Source organism: Juglans regia, chromosome 2 (assembly GCF_001411555.2).
Source record: "Juglans regia cultivar Chandler chromosome 2, Walnut 2.0, whole genome shotgun sequence".
Classification (NCBI taxonomy): domain Eukaryota; kingdom Viridiplantae; phylum Streptophyta; class Magnoliopsida; order Fagales; family Juglandaceae; genus Juglans; species Juglans regia.
The window spans coordinates 8,375,818-8,389,787 of record NC_049902.1 but is presented as its reverse complement, the minus strand read 5'-3'; the positions used below and the strand labels follow the sequence as shown (position 1 = coordinate 8,389,787).

The 13,970-nt window shown below is 36.5% G+C and overlaps 1 protein-coding gene across 1 annotated transcript; it reads left to right on the top strand.

The window, feature by feature from the left end:
* Positions 1-6,132: 6,132 nt before the first annotated feature.
* Positions 6,133-6,999, top strand: LOC109009694 (uncharacterized mitochondrial protein AtMg00810-like). The gene has a single exon (XM_018990279.1). It carries the CDS (start codon positions 6,133-6,135, stop codon positions 6,997-6,999), a length of 867 nt encoding a protein of 288 aa, XP_018845824.1.
* The last annotated feature ends 6,971 nt before the right edge of the window (positions 7,000-13,970 follow it).

Genomic DNA, 13,970 nt, shown 5'->3' with positions numbered 1-13,970 from the left:
TCTAATTTATTATTTATTGAACGAGTTAAACTTCTTTTAGAATTTAAACATCGGCCATTAAAAATTTATTTCAATTTAAAATCATCATTGATTTAAGTCCCATACAGAGTCTCAGTCATTGTCAATCATACATTGAATAAGCTGCTAGATCATGTTTTTAAATTCAAACTCTCTTCTTGAATGATCGCGATCGAGTCCAACTTGAACTCGCTAGCACCCTCTCTCAAATCTCTCTATAAATATCTTCTTTTCTGTGTGTTATTTGAAAAAATCATAAACCTCTATAAGTGTAGGGGCTGAACCCAAGATACCCAGTTCAGCACCGTGCGTGCCCCATATTCAGCACACCAATAGCCGACTGCCTCATTATTCTCACAACATCCCTCGCATTTTCTCTCTCATTCTCTCTCACATTTGTTCTCTAAAGCTCTCGATTAATCTATTTATTTCTCTAGCTAGCGCCAAGCCCATGAAAGGAAATCAGTCGTGTCTCAAAAATATCAGATTATCGTTACAAGGTAAGTAGTTTGATCATAAATTAGTATTAGCATATGTTAGCTAGTTATATTATTATTATTAAAGACAGTTCTTTTGGAAGCCAATGTTTATGTACCACATATGTTATGATATCTGTAAGCACGTCATTTATCATAACTCACGATCATGTTTCATTTCCCATATTATAGTTATGTATATATTATACATCTCATGTATCTCACGTTGCATAAGACACTTAAGTTTTCATAACATAAAGTGTAAAATAAAGATCAAATAAATCAGATGGTCATTCAAATACATGGTACTAATGCAGTTAGGGTGGTGGTGCAAGCCACAGACTCAAGCATAGTTCATCATAGTATTTTATTTGATTAGATCAACGGTTCCCCTTATGGCCACAAGATGTGGGACCGATGCACAACTTTGCATATATGGTTAAGTGTGTTGGCCAATCAGATCAATCAGTATACCATAAATATTTTCAAGTCATGCATGTCGTCAATATATTTATAAATAGTCATGATTTTAATTCTCAGCATGAAATATTTTATGAAAACCTTATGTTAAGTGTGTTTACGTTATGATGAGTTTCTTACTGAGTCATCGATTCATTTTAGTTTGTTTTTATGTTTTTAAACAACTTCATATAAGAATATTTATGAAGATAGAGCTGCAGGACTAAACTTAGTCCAAAGAGACATGATAGTGACCTAGATCACGTACATAGATTTTAAGTTATGATTTTTATAATACGGACTTTGAGAAATTTTTAATAAATGCTTCTATTCACTCCTTATAATCTCAGTATTTTTTTTTTATAAAGAAAGATTTTATAGAATTTTTGTATCCGGCGCAATTATAAGAAAATATTTTAAAATCAACTTCAGTAGTAGCACACCGATTCCCCAGAATTTTCTAAAAATGATTTTATTCATAACCATGGAGAGCGGGAAGTTCCAGAATGTGTTAGGCAACTCTAACAAAAATGGAGCAATAGATGGAAATAGCAAAGGAGGGAAAGAATTAGTAATTTTGTAAACTCAATAAAGGCAAGCAATGACAATAAGTAGTTCGAGGCACCCTTCCTCCAGGAAGTTTTACTAGTTCGAAGCTCAAAGATACACTTTGCAACATTCTCCTTGTCCTCTTATATGCCCGTATGCTCATGGCATTTCCAAGGAAATAATGACTCCTAACAAAAAGCAAGAAGTCTTGAATGACAATAGAAACAACTAGCTACCTCACATTTTTTTTTTCTCGACAAGTAAGTATTTTTTAGATAAACTAACGGATATAAGACACAAGTTCAGTGAGGTGGGAGTCTCCTACAGTCTTCCCAAAGCCAACACATATTACAACACAAAAGTAAGAAAATAAAGGGGGTGATCGGAGCAAAAAATTTGACTTCCACCCAATTCTCACAAGGGGAGACCGCTTGAAGACGGTTTTTGAATAGTCTGATAAACAGACTATTAAAATGAAGCTATAAGCCACAGTATAAAGGGGTGTGTTGCAACGTGTTGACATAAATGAAACAAAACGCAGTGTTTGACATAAATGAAACACATCATTTCGCCTTTCATCAAAACGGTATTGTTCCGGTGTTAATCAGACATCACTGATCTTCATCTTCTTCACTCTTCATGTGCACACTTCATCCACTTTAGTTAGGGTTCTTGAAAATCTCTCCGCCTTAGAGTACCTTGCCCACAAGGTGCAGGTATGCTTCTGTACCTTGTTATCTCATCTCATCTATGAAATTTTCATCTCATTTCCTTTTCAAATGTCACTCAAATATAAATATTTTTCAATTTCAAATCTTCAGTTTTTTCATCTATCATTATAGCTTTCCTAAATTTTCAAACAAAACACAAAAAATAATTGAACATTTTCAAATCTCAAAACAAAAATAATATTAAAAAAATATATTATAACAATTTTTTAACTTTATAATATTTTTATTCAATTTTTTCTATCTTATTTTTCAAAACACAATAAAATATCTAACTCAAACTATTTTATTACTATTCACAAACTATATTATTACTATTCATAGATTTCTCTTGTAGGTAGGTGTGGGCCTCAAACATAGGATTGGAGGGTTAAACACATTACCGGAATTGAAACTATGTTATTCGGCTTATGATAGTGTCTTGGAGTCGCTGGTGTGGCACAATCCTATTGGAGGGTATTGTTTAGGGTTGGACATTGCGTCCGGTTATAAGATTTTCTCTTTTATGAACTTCATCATAAATGTAAGGTACTCAAGTTACATAGACAAATAAAAATGTTGAAAATATAAAAAAGATGTAGATATAAAGATGCATCATCCTCCTAACAACATCTGTAACTATGATAGCCAAGACAAAGTTACGGCCCTAAAGGTCGCAAAATCTAGTTAATATCACAAATAAATAGGTAGGGGTGACAATATGTGACATGACTCGTTAACCTAATACGAACATGACATGATAAAAACAGATTTAAATTTGACCTTAACGGATTTGAGTAAAAACAAATTGATCATGGTTGCTTAATAGATTACTAACGGGTCAATCCATTATGACCTATTAAGAAAATTAAATTTACCTTTAGACCTAAAATTCAAAAAACAATAAGACTTAAGTTCCTAACCCACACTGCTGCCCCTCAGTTTTCTTTTTCTCAAATCCTCAAACCTGTCTCGACTTCTCAATGTTCTCACGCCGACCCCTCTTTGTCTTTGACTTCAATCTTCAACCCAGAAATTCGTCGCCCACGCAGTAGAGTCACGAGTCTGTAAGTTGTAACGGTCCCACGGTGCCAGGTCCACACCCCGTCGCCCACAACTCATGAGTCTCTCTGTCTCAGACTCTTACAGTGGCCCAAACCGTCGGCATCCTCCTCACACAGGCACAGATCCGCGGCTTCCCAGCCTCCAGGCCATCTGTCTCCCCCTCTCTTCTTTCAAATATCCACAATCCACTATAAGCTAATTTCTTTTCTTGGGTTTCCACTGCAAGTCAATTAGTCTGCATTGCTGCAAGAGCCTTTGCAGTAGAGTACTACTGATCAGATAGTATATCATGCTCAACTAGAAATTGTTTTAACTTTTAACCAGTATTGTAGCAAGTGGTTTGTGTCTCTTTAAGAATCAACAACTCCCATTTCTTTTAATAAAAGTTCATTTTAGGGTATTGAGGAATGAAGAATTGCTGATTCAGTTAGAGGAAGGAGCAACACAGCTGGAAGATCAACACATCCAGCAGCAGAATAAAGACCCGAAATTGAAGAATGTTCCAGAAAGATAATATCCTGCTGCAAGCCAAGGATGAGGACATTCTGTTATTGTCAGATTGTACATAATATTTTTTCTATTTTATTTCTTTGGTGCCAGCTGTAGAAATTTTGTTAGTTTGCTGGCATTGTATTATATATACTCGTTGTTTCCCTTTGTATAAAGTAAGAATACAAGAATCAATACAATTAGAAATTTCTCTCCAAAACTACTGATCTTACTGCGATTCCTTGGATCTTGGACATAGGTGTAACAGATCATATGATTTGTTCCACTTCTTTTTTTACTTCAATTAATTCTCAAGTTTCATACTCTGTAGCTTTGCCTAATGGAGAGGTTGCCCCTGTTACTCATTTTGGAACTGTTAAAATAACTAAGTCTCTTGTTCTCCAAAATGTTCTTTCTGTTCCTTCATTTTCTTTTAACCTCATTTCAGCTAAAAAAATTGTTCAAGAGTCCAACTGTTGTCTCATGTTTTTCTCTGACTTTTGTTTCATTCAAGACCTTTCGACTTGGACAACAACTAGCATGGGTGAAGTAAAGCACGGTTTATATCATTTGCTACAAAAGGAATTCTCTTCTTCAACCTTAGCCGAAGTTTTAAATCAGTTTATTCATACTGCACCTTTATCTGCTTTAGTAACTTGTAATGCTGAAGATTTCGATCTTTGGCATTACAGGCTAGGACATTCATCTTACTTTGGACCTATTTTAGACAGTGACTTTCATACATCCAAACATCCTAGTCATAAGCCTTGTCTTATATGCCCTTTGGCTAAGTTACACAAATTACCATTTCCTTCAAGTGAACACGAATCTGAAAGATGTTTTGAATAAGTGCATTGTGATATTTGGGGCCCTTGTAATGAGATGAGTTATGATGGTTCTAGATATTTTTTAACTGTTGTAGATGATTTTAGTAGATGTACTTGGGCATACATGTTAAAATCAAAATCTGATGCAACCAGTGCACTACAAAGTTTCTGTACTATGATTGAGATCCAATTTGAAACCAAAATCAAAATTATTCGTAGTGACAATGGAGGAGAGTTTGCCATGAAAGATTTTTACCTTAAAAAGGGGATTATACACCAAAAAACTTGTGTTGAAACACCACAACAAAATGCCATAGTAGAGAGGAAACACCAGCATATTTTGAATGTTGCTAGGGCATTGAAATTTCAAAGTTGCATTCCATTAAAATATTGGAATGACTGTGTTCTTACTGCTGTCCATCTTATAAACAGAACTCCATCTCCTTTGTTAAAGCACATAAGTCCTTTTGAAATTCTTTTCAAGACCAAACATGTCTATTCTCAACTCAAAGTTTTCGGGTGTTTAGCTTTTGCCACTGCCCTTGTGAATGGGAGGCACAAATTTAACTCTAGGGCCAGAAAGTGTGTTTTCTTGGGATATCCCTTTGGAATCAAAGGTTATAAATTGTTAGACTTAGAAACCAAGAAAAATTTCATTTCTCGTAATGTCATCTTCCATGAAACCATTTTTCCCTTCAAAACCAATACCAAGGAATGCACTGCCAAAGAATCTGGTATTCTACCAGACCCAAACCAGCTTTCATTTCCTCAAAATATCACCACATCCAATCCAAATATTTCCATACTAAATGATTCTACTGAAACAGAAGATCTAAGTCCAATACCTTCTCATTCTGCAGATTTTTCAATAGATACCGAGACTTCTAATCCACAAACCAATGAAGAAGGCAATCATTCAAACCCTTCCATTTCCATTCCTATAAGCACAAACCATGTCCATCACTTACCACGTAGATCCACCAGAGTAAGAAGAGCGCCTCCACATTTGCAAGATTTTATATGTCAACAAGCCACTTTATCTCACCCATTTCAGAAGTTGGACAAGGAAGAAGGAGCTGGTTTTTCAGGTAAACCCTTTCCTTTTAGTGATTGTATATCTTATGATAAATTGTCCACTCCGCACAAAGCTTTTGTGACATCCAAATCGAACCTAGGAACTATCAGGAAGCTTCCCAATCCCCCCAATGGTGTGCTGCCATGAAAGGTGAGATAAAAGCACTTGAGTTAAATGACACTTAGGTTATTGTTGACTTACCTCCTGATAAAGAAGCAATAGGATGCAAATGGGTTTACAAAATTAAGTTTAATGCTGATGGAAGTGTTGAAAGATTTAAAGCAAGGCTGGTGGCAAAGGGGTACACGCAGCAAGAGGGTCTTGACTATCATGAGACATTTTCTCCGGTAGCAAAACTGGTCATAATAAGGACCTTGCTGGCTGTAGCAGCTATGAAAGGGTGGCACTTGCATTAATTTGATGTGAACAATGCCTTTCTACATGGGGACTTAGAAGAAGAGGTCTACATGCAAATACCACCTGATTATGGTGATGGAAATGGGAGAAAAGTTTGCAGGCTTAAGAAAAGTTTATATGGGTTGAAGCAAGCATTGAGACAATGGTATTCCAAGCTATCTAATTTCATCATCCAGCAAGGATTCAATCAGTCTAAGGCTGATTACAGCCTGTTTACAAAGTCAGAAGGTACCTCATTCATAGCCATCCTTGTATGTGTTGATGACATTATAGTTGCAAGTAATTGTGTGGATGCTGTCAATACTCTTAAGGTTTCTCTCAATGATAAATTTAAAATTAAAGACCTTGGGAAACTGAAATACTTCCTCGGTCTTGAGGTAGCAAGGTCAGAAGAAGGCATCTATGTATGCCAAAGGAAATATGCACTTGACATACTAAAGGATTTTGGTACAATAGGTTCTGCCCCTGCTAGAATTCATTTAGATCAAAACCTCAAGTTATCTAAGGATCAAGTGGAATTACTTGCTGACCCTACTCTTTATAGGAGGTTAATTGGTCGGTTACTTTACTTAACTATATCTAGACCAGACCTTGCATACTCTATCCGATTGTTGTGTCAATTTATGGATAGTCCTAGAGTTCCCATCTACATGCTGCTCACAAAAGTGTTAAGGTACATTAAAAGGGCACCAGGCCAAGGATTGCTCTATTCTACAAAATCTGAATTGCAACTTCAAGGTTATTGTGACTCGGATTGGGGGTCTTGTCCAGACACAAGGAGATCAGTGATAGGATATTGTGTGTTCATTGGTTCTTCCTTGGTATCTTGGAAATCAAAGAGACAAAATGTGGTGTCAAGGTCCTCGGCTGAGGCTGAATATAGAGCAATGGCCAACCTTAGTTGTGAATTGACCTAGCTGAGATATGTTTTTAAGGATTTGGATGTTCAACACCCTCAAGCAGCAGTGATATTTTGTGACAGCAAATCTGCAATTTATATAGCCACAAATCCAGTTTTTCATGAAAGAACAAAGCATATAGAACTTGATTGCCATTTGATTAGAGATAAAATTATGGAAGGAAGCATCACAGATGGAAATGTTAGCAGTGGTTTACAAGTTGCTGATATTTTGACCAAAACTCGAAGTGCACACAATTTTTATCAACATTTGTCCAAGATGGGAATAGCAGATATCTACTCTCCATCTTGCGGGGGGCTATTGAGGAATGAAGAATTGCTGATTTAGTTAGAGGAAGGAGCAACACAGCTGGAAGATCAACACATCCAACAGCAGAATAAAGACCCGAAATTGAAGAATGTTCCAGAAAGAGAATATCCTGCTGCAGGCCAAGGATGAGGACATTCTGTTATTGTTAGACTATACAGAATATTTTTTCTATTTTATTTCTTTGCTGCCAGTTGTAGAAAGTTTGTTAGTTTGCTAGACATGTATTATATATACTCGTTGTTTCCCTTTGTATAAAGTAAGAATGCAAGAATCAATACAATTAGAAATTTCTCTCCAAAAGTCCTGCACACTATCTGTTCGATATTTTTCTTGTTAGCCTTTTCTTACATAGGGATTTATCTCACACCTTTCTTTCCACATTGCAAAACTCATATTTGGTCGATCGAGAAAGAGTACCTTACCTTACATTACAAATTTGAACCATATGCTTTGCTTTGATGTCACAAATTGTCTCACCAATATGGAAAACTTAATGTTTCATCTTAAGAAATTAAGTGATCACCTTTTCGAGTTTTGTTTATATATGGCTGCTTGTGATTTGAATTAAATTCAGAAGATAAATAAAACGAATTATATAATTTGCTTTGAAGTTGTTTGAAACATATGCATGCACTTTCATAAGTTGCAATATCATATTTAGTCATATAACTACCTAATTAACTGATTTTGTGTTAACTTCTTGTCTCATGCTGTGACACTGGTTATGTTGGTGCTCAAAGAATTAATATTTATAGGAGAATCCTATACAAGCTAGGACTCAAAGAAAACTAGAAATTATCATTCTTTTGTTTAGAAAAGGAAAGAAGTTTATCATGAGAAGTGAATTAATATAAATAGGAGGACTATACTGAACAAAGTAGCTATAATAATTGGCATTGATTTTTCCAATTGAATCGTGCATTTTGATATGTCTTCTCTTATCTGATTGAGGAGACGATCAAACAAAATAGGAGGACTGTACTGAACAAAGTAGCTATATATTGTTGATCTTAATGCACAGTTGAAGCTGAGTTTTCTTGTAATAATTTGTAATTGTAAATGTAATAGAGTAATCTGGGACATGTAATGGAAAAAGTAAATTTACAATATTTGTTCTTGTTGTTTGTTGTCAGATGAGTGAGGTAGCAGGCGAGAATGATGATTTGACTAATTTGGACCCGTTGGACTTGGAAAGTTTTCAAAATGAAAAAGCTAAAGCAAAACGAAGGAAACAGTAAAACGTGTGGAGTTTTTTTTGAAATAGTTCCTGATTCTAACAAAAATGATGGCAAGGCACGAGACAAGTGTAAGATGTGTGGAGCTACTTACTTGGTAGCAAACAAATATGGAACCAGAAATTTACAATATGTGTCTTGTTTGTTATATTTGGGATTGTAATTTTAATATTATTACAATGTGTGTGTATCATATTTGTGTATTTATCGTATTTGGTATTGTTGGGATTTTAATGTTGGTATTTTTATTATTTAGATTGTAATTTTAGACTTGTAGTTAGTTTTTTTTTAGATATTGTTTATATTTTAATATTTATATAAAATCAATCAGGTCAAACGGGTCACTAACGGGTTTGTTTAACCCATTAACGTAAACGAGTTGAAACGGGTTGTATCGTGTCAATCTATTTCGTATTCACTAATAGGTTAAAATGGGTCGTGTCGTGTCAACCCGTTATCTTAATGGGTCGTGTTAGGGTTTGAGATTTTGACATGAAATTATTAATAGGTTGTGTTCGTGTTGACCAATTAAGTATAATGTATATGTTCTTACACGACACGAACACGACCCGTTAACACGATTTGACACCCATAATATTCTAGAGTCCAATTCAATTCTTGGATTTATTAGGCACAATTGTAATGCACACACTTGCCATGGTCAAAATAGGGAGAAGAGGGTTTTAACTGAGGGGGAAAGTAGTGAAAATAGACGGGAAATGAGGCAAAACAAAAATGGGATGAACCAATGCTTACACGACCAATGCAACTGGTGTCTTTTACAATCTAAGCTCCTATTTTTGGAGCTTTAAGTTGTGTTCTAGGTTTGCTTCTTGCTACTGCTCACGGTGGCCTGAAGTTGCTAAACTAGTGTATCGATGGCTGAAGGAGGAAGATAAATCGTGAGAGAAAGGGTTGCATGTGAGTGATGACCAAATGGAACAATCTAAGATATGTTTGTATGTAAAGTGTGTGTGGTCTGAAATGTATTTGAGGAGCTAAGGATAAAGTCAAGTAAATCTTAACCATACATGTATTTTGCGGCAAAAAATATCCGTCAGAAATATATGAGGGCGACAATAATTTAAAATCGCTACGAAAATGATGAGTTACTTGCGGCGATTAAGTACCTTTTTGCCACGAGAAGTTTCGCCGGATTTAACTTTTCTCAACGATTTTAATGGTATACGTGATGGCCATTTTTATCAATTTTTGAGATATTTGCGACAGACTAAAATCGTCGGAAATGTTAGTTTTTTGTGACGATTTTTGCCTATCGCTGAAATTGATAAAAAAATGGCACTTTAAGTTCGTCAAACATGCAACGATTTCAAAATCGCTGAAAATGATCGAATGCAGCGATTATTGGGGGTATTTGAGACAATTTTAAGCGCTGGAAAAGACCTAATTTCTTGTAGTGACACAAGGGCTAATTATATTCTAATAGCTGAGATTTAACTAAAGAAATAAAATAGGGTAATAGAAAATAAAGAGTAGAAAATAAATGAGAAGGGAAACACAAGTTAAAACCGAACTTTTTTTTATCATTACTCTAAAATAAATTGATGAATATTAAATAAATGTTTTTAAAGGAAATAAAATCATCTCAATAAAATGTGTTACTAGAAGCTACTTTTTTTTCTAGGATTTCCAAAATTAAAGAGGATAACTTTATAATTATGTATGGTTTAATAAAACTAAAAAAAGACCCATTTAAAATCATTTTGGACTATAAAAATATATTTGAAGGATTTTAAAATACTTAAGCTTCATTATGAAATCAAATACTACATTTAAAAACAAGGATTCAAGATTTAAACTCATTGATCCAATGCAGTATCGGATCGTATTCGTATTTAATGATCTTCTAAGTTAGGAATATCCTTGAGGGAATGAAAGAAGCCGCAATAAGGATTAACATCCAAGATTTCCATTACCTTGGCCAAAATCGGTGGATTTTAATCTGTCCGAATCATAGAAGTGATTTTCTATCTCATGCTCAATGTCATAGAAATACAATTGTAAATAAGGTGGACGACCATCTAAGGGCAAAAGATTGTTAATATAATGGTAAACTTGCCCATGCACCCAGATTGTGTATATCCATTGAAAAATTCTTCTTATCAGTCACTATTTAGCACCTCACACTTCACACCTTATAAAAAATACCTCTACACTCTAAGAAAAAATCTACACACCTTATAAAAAAATTATAAATATGAGATGTGGGAGTAAATAGTGACTGATACATAGCATTCCTCTAATCCATTATTTCTATTGACAGAATCATCTCTTCCCATATTTTTGGATTGCACAAAATCAGGGATTTCTTATTTTTAGGCATCTGTTACAATAGTATCTTTTCCTTATATGTAAATTTCCATAATTAGTTTCATTGTACATTTATATATTTTGTAAAGCAGAATACAAAAAATATATACAGAATTATTCAAACACGTCTCCCTTCTCTCTTAACATGGTATTAGACTAGAACTCGGTCTTGCAACGCCATGGCTGAATCCTCCAACCCACCTCTCCCTTCCCTCCCTTCCCTCCCTTCCCCTTACCTCCTTCATCCCTCAGATTCATCAAGCTTAACCCTTGTCAAGGGTCACCTAACCGGCGACAACTATCCCAAATGGCAAAAAGCCATGACCCGAGCCCTCAATGCCAAAAACAAACTTAGTTTTGTTGATGGCACCCTCAAACCTCCTGAACCTAACACACCCGAATACACCCAATGGAACCAAACGAAGGATATGGTTCTTACCTGGATCCTCAATTCTATCAGCGCCTCTCTTGCCAATTCTCTTGAATATCATACCAACCCACATGATGTTTGAGTTGATCTTTCCTCTCGATTTTGTCATGGCAATAATGCCAGAACTTACCAACTCAAACGGACTCTCTCTTTCCTACACCAAACCACAAATTCCATTCATGATTACTACAATCAAATCAAACAAATTTGGGATGAACTCGGTCGTCTCCAACAAAGCACTGACCTCAAAGCTTTACAACAACAAGCCGATGATGAACAGGTGTTCCAATTCCTCCTCGGTCTCAACGATTCTTTCGCCTCCCTCCGCACTCAAACCTTAGCCATGGATCCACTCCCACCCATAAGCAAAGTCTTCTCTATTTTGTTTCAAGAAGTGCAACAAAGGCTGCTCAATATTCAACCACCTTCATCGGAAACCATGGCCATGGCAGTCCGATCTGGTGGGAGCCCAAAACCCCCCTTCAAGTGCACGGCTTGCGGCAAAGATGGACATACCCGAGATCGTTGTTGGACCCTCGTGAGTTATCCCCCTGGCAGCAACCCGTGACCCAAGACCCAGGCTTTGATTCTCGACCAGCCCCCTTCCGGTCCCTGGCTTGTCACCAGAGCTCTACCAGAAGCTTCTTGGCTTGCTCGCGCCATCTTCCTTTCCGATTGAGTCCTCTGTCAACTTCATTGGTAATCTCTTCTCCCCTCACCTTGATTTTCCTCTCAATCGGTGCCTCCATTGGGTGGTAGACAGTGGAGCGAGCCACCATATTTGCCACCACAAGGAAGCTTTCACCGATCTTCAACCCCTTGCAACCCCTCACTCGATTCGGCTTCCCACGGGTCAGGATGTTCCTGCCGAGGGTCTCGGCACATGCGTCCTCTCCTTTTCTAACCCTCACTCAAGTTTATTTTGTCCCTCTTTTAACCTTTGATCTATTATCTATTTCCCAAATTGCCCTTCACAATTCTTGCATTATTACTTTCTCTTCTAATAATTGCTTATTTCAGGACCCACAGTTGATGAAGCTGATTGGAGCAGGTGAACTCTGCAATGAGATTTACGTGTACCGTCCCGACCCCTTATGGTTTTTGCTGCTCAATCCACTGCTAATAAGACCCTATGGCATCAACGTCTTGGTCATCCCTCCAGTTTTCTTATTCCTAATATTTTAGATTATCCTTGTACTCTTTCTGATTGTGATGTTTGTGCTTGTTCTAAGCACACAAGATTACCCTTTCAAGTTTTTGCTAATAAAGTGTTTTTGCTTTTAATAAATTTTTTGTGATATTTGCGGTGGATATCATACTTCTTCCTTATCTAGAGCACATTATTTTCTTACAATAGTGGATGATTTTTCCCGCACCACTTGGATATATTTAATGCGTTTTAAATTTGAAGCTTACACTCATTTAACGCATTTTTTTGCTTTTGTCAAAACTCAGTTTAACACCAATGTTAAAATCATTAGAACTGATAATGGACAATAATTTCTCTCTCATCAATTTCAAACTTATCTTCTTGACCATGGCATTATTCACGAACGTATTTGTGTTGAAACTCCTCAACAAAATAGTGTTGCGGAACGTAAACACCGGCATCTTCTTAATGTTGCTCGCAGTCTACGTTTTCAAGCACACTTACCCCTCCCTTTTTGGGGTGATTGTGTTCTCACTGCTGCCTATCTCATCAATCGCACTCCCAGTTGTACTTTTCAAAATAAATCACCTTTTGAGGTTCTCTTCAACAAAATACCCAACTACGATCACGTTCGTGTGTTTGGGTGTCTTTGTTATGCACAAACTCTTCGTACTCACCATGATAAATTTTCTCCTCGTGCTACTAAATGTGTCTTTCTCAGCTACCCTAGCACTCACAAAGCATACAAACTCTACAATCTTGATACATGATTCATTTTCTATTCTCGTGATGTCACCTTCCATGAACAGCAATTCACTTTTCAGAATATTTCAGACACCTCTTCCTCTTCTTCTTCATCTCCAATCATTCTTCTTTCTGTTCCTGAACTCACTTTACCTACTTCTCAAACAACTCTAAACCCTCCTCAAAATCCACCTCCTTCATCTTCCTCTCCTTCAACTCCACCTTCCTCATCTTCACCTCCACTTGTCTCCCGTCCTCGCCGCCATACTACCCGGCCTTCCTATCTCCATGATTACATATGCCCCACCTTACACACAGAGCCCACGGCGTCTTCACCTGCTACAACGACTTCAGGTACTGCTCATCCTTTATCTGATTTTCTTTCCTATTCTCGCTTTTCTCCCTCACATATTAAATATTTAAATGCTCTCACCTCTTGTGTTTTACCCTCATGCTATTCTGATGCTCTCAAACATCCTCATTGGCATGAGGCAATGTCTTCTGAGCTCCAGACTCTAGAAGCTAACTCCACTTGGACTCTTGACCATCTTCCACCTGGTAAGAAACTCATTGGCTGTAAATGAGTTTTCAAAACTAAACTCAAAGCTGATGGATCCATTGAGAGATACAAAACTCAACTAGTTGCCAAGGGCTACACTCAAGTTGAAGGACTTGACTATCATGAGACTTTTGCTCCGGTAGCCAAAATGACCACTGTTCGCTGCTTATTGGCCATTGTTGCTACAAAAAATTGGATCATTCATCAACT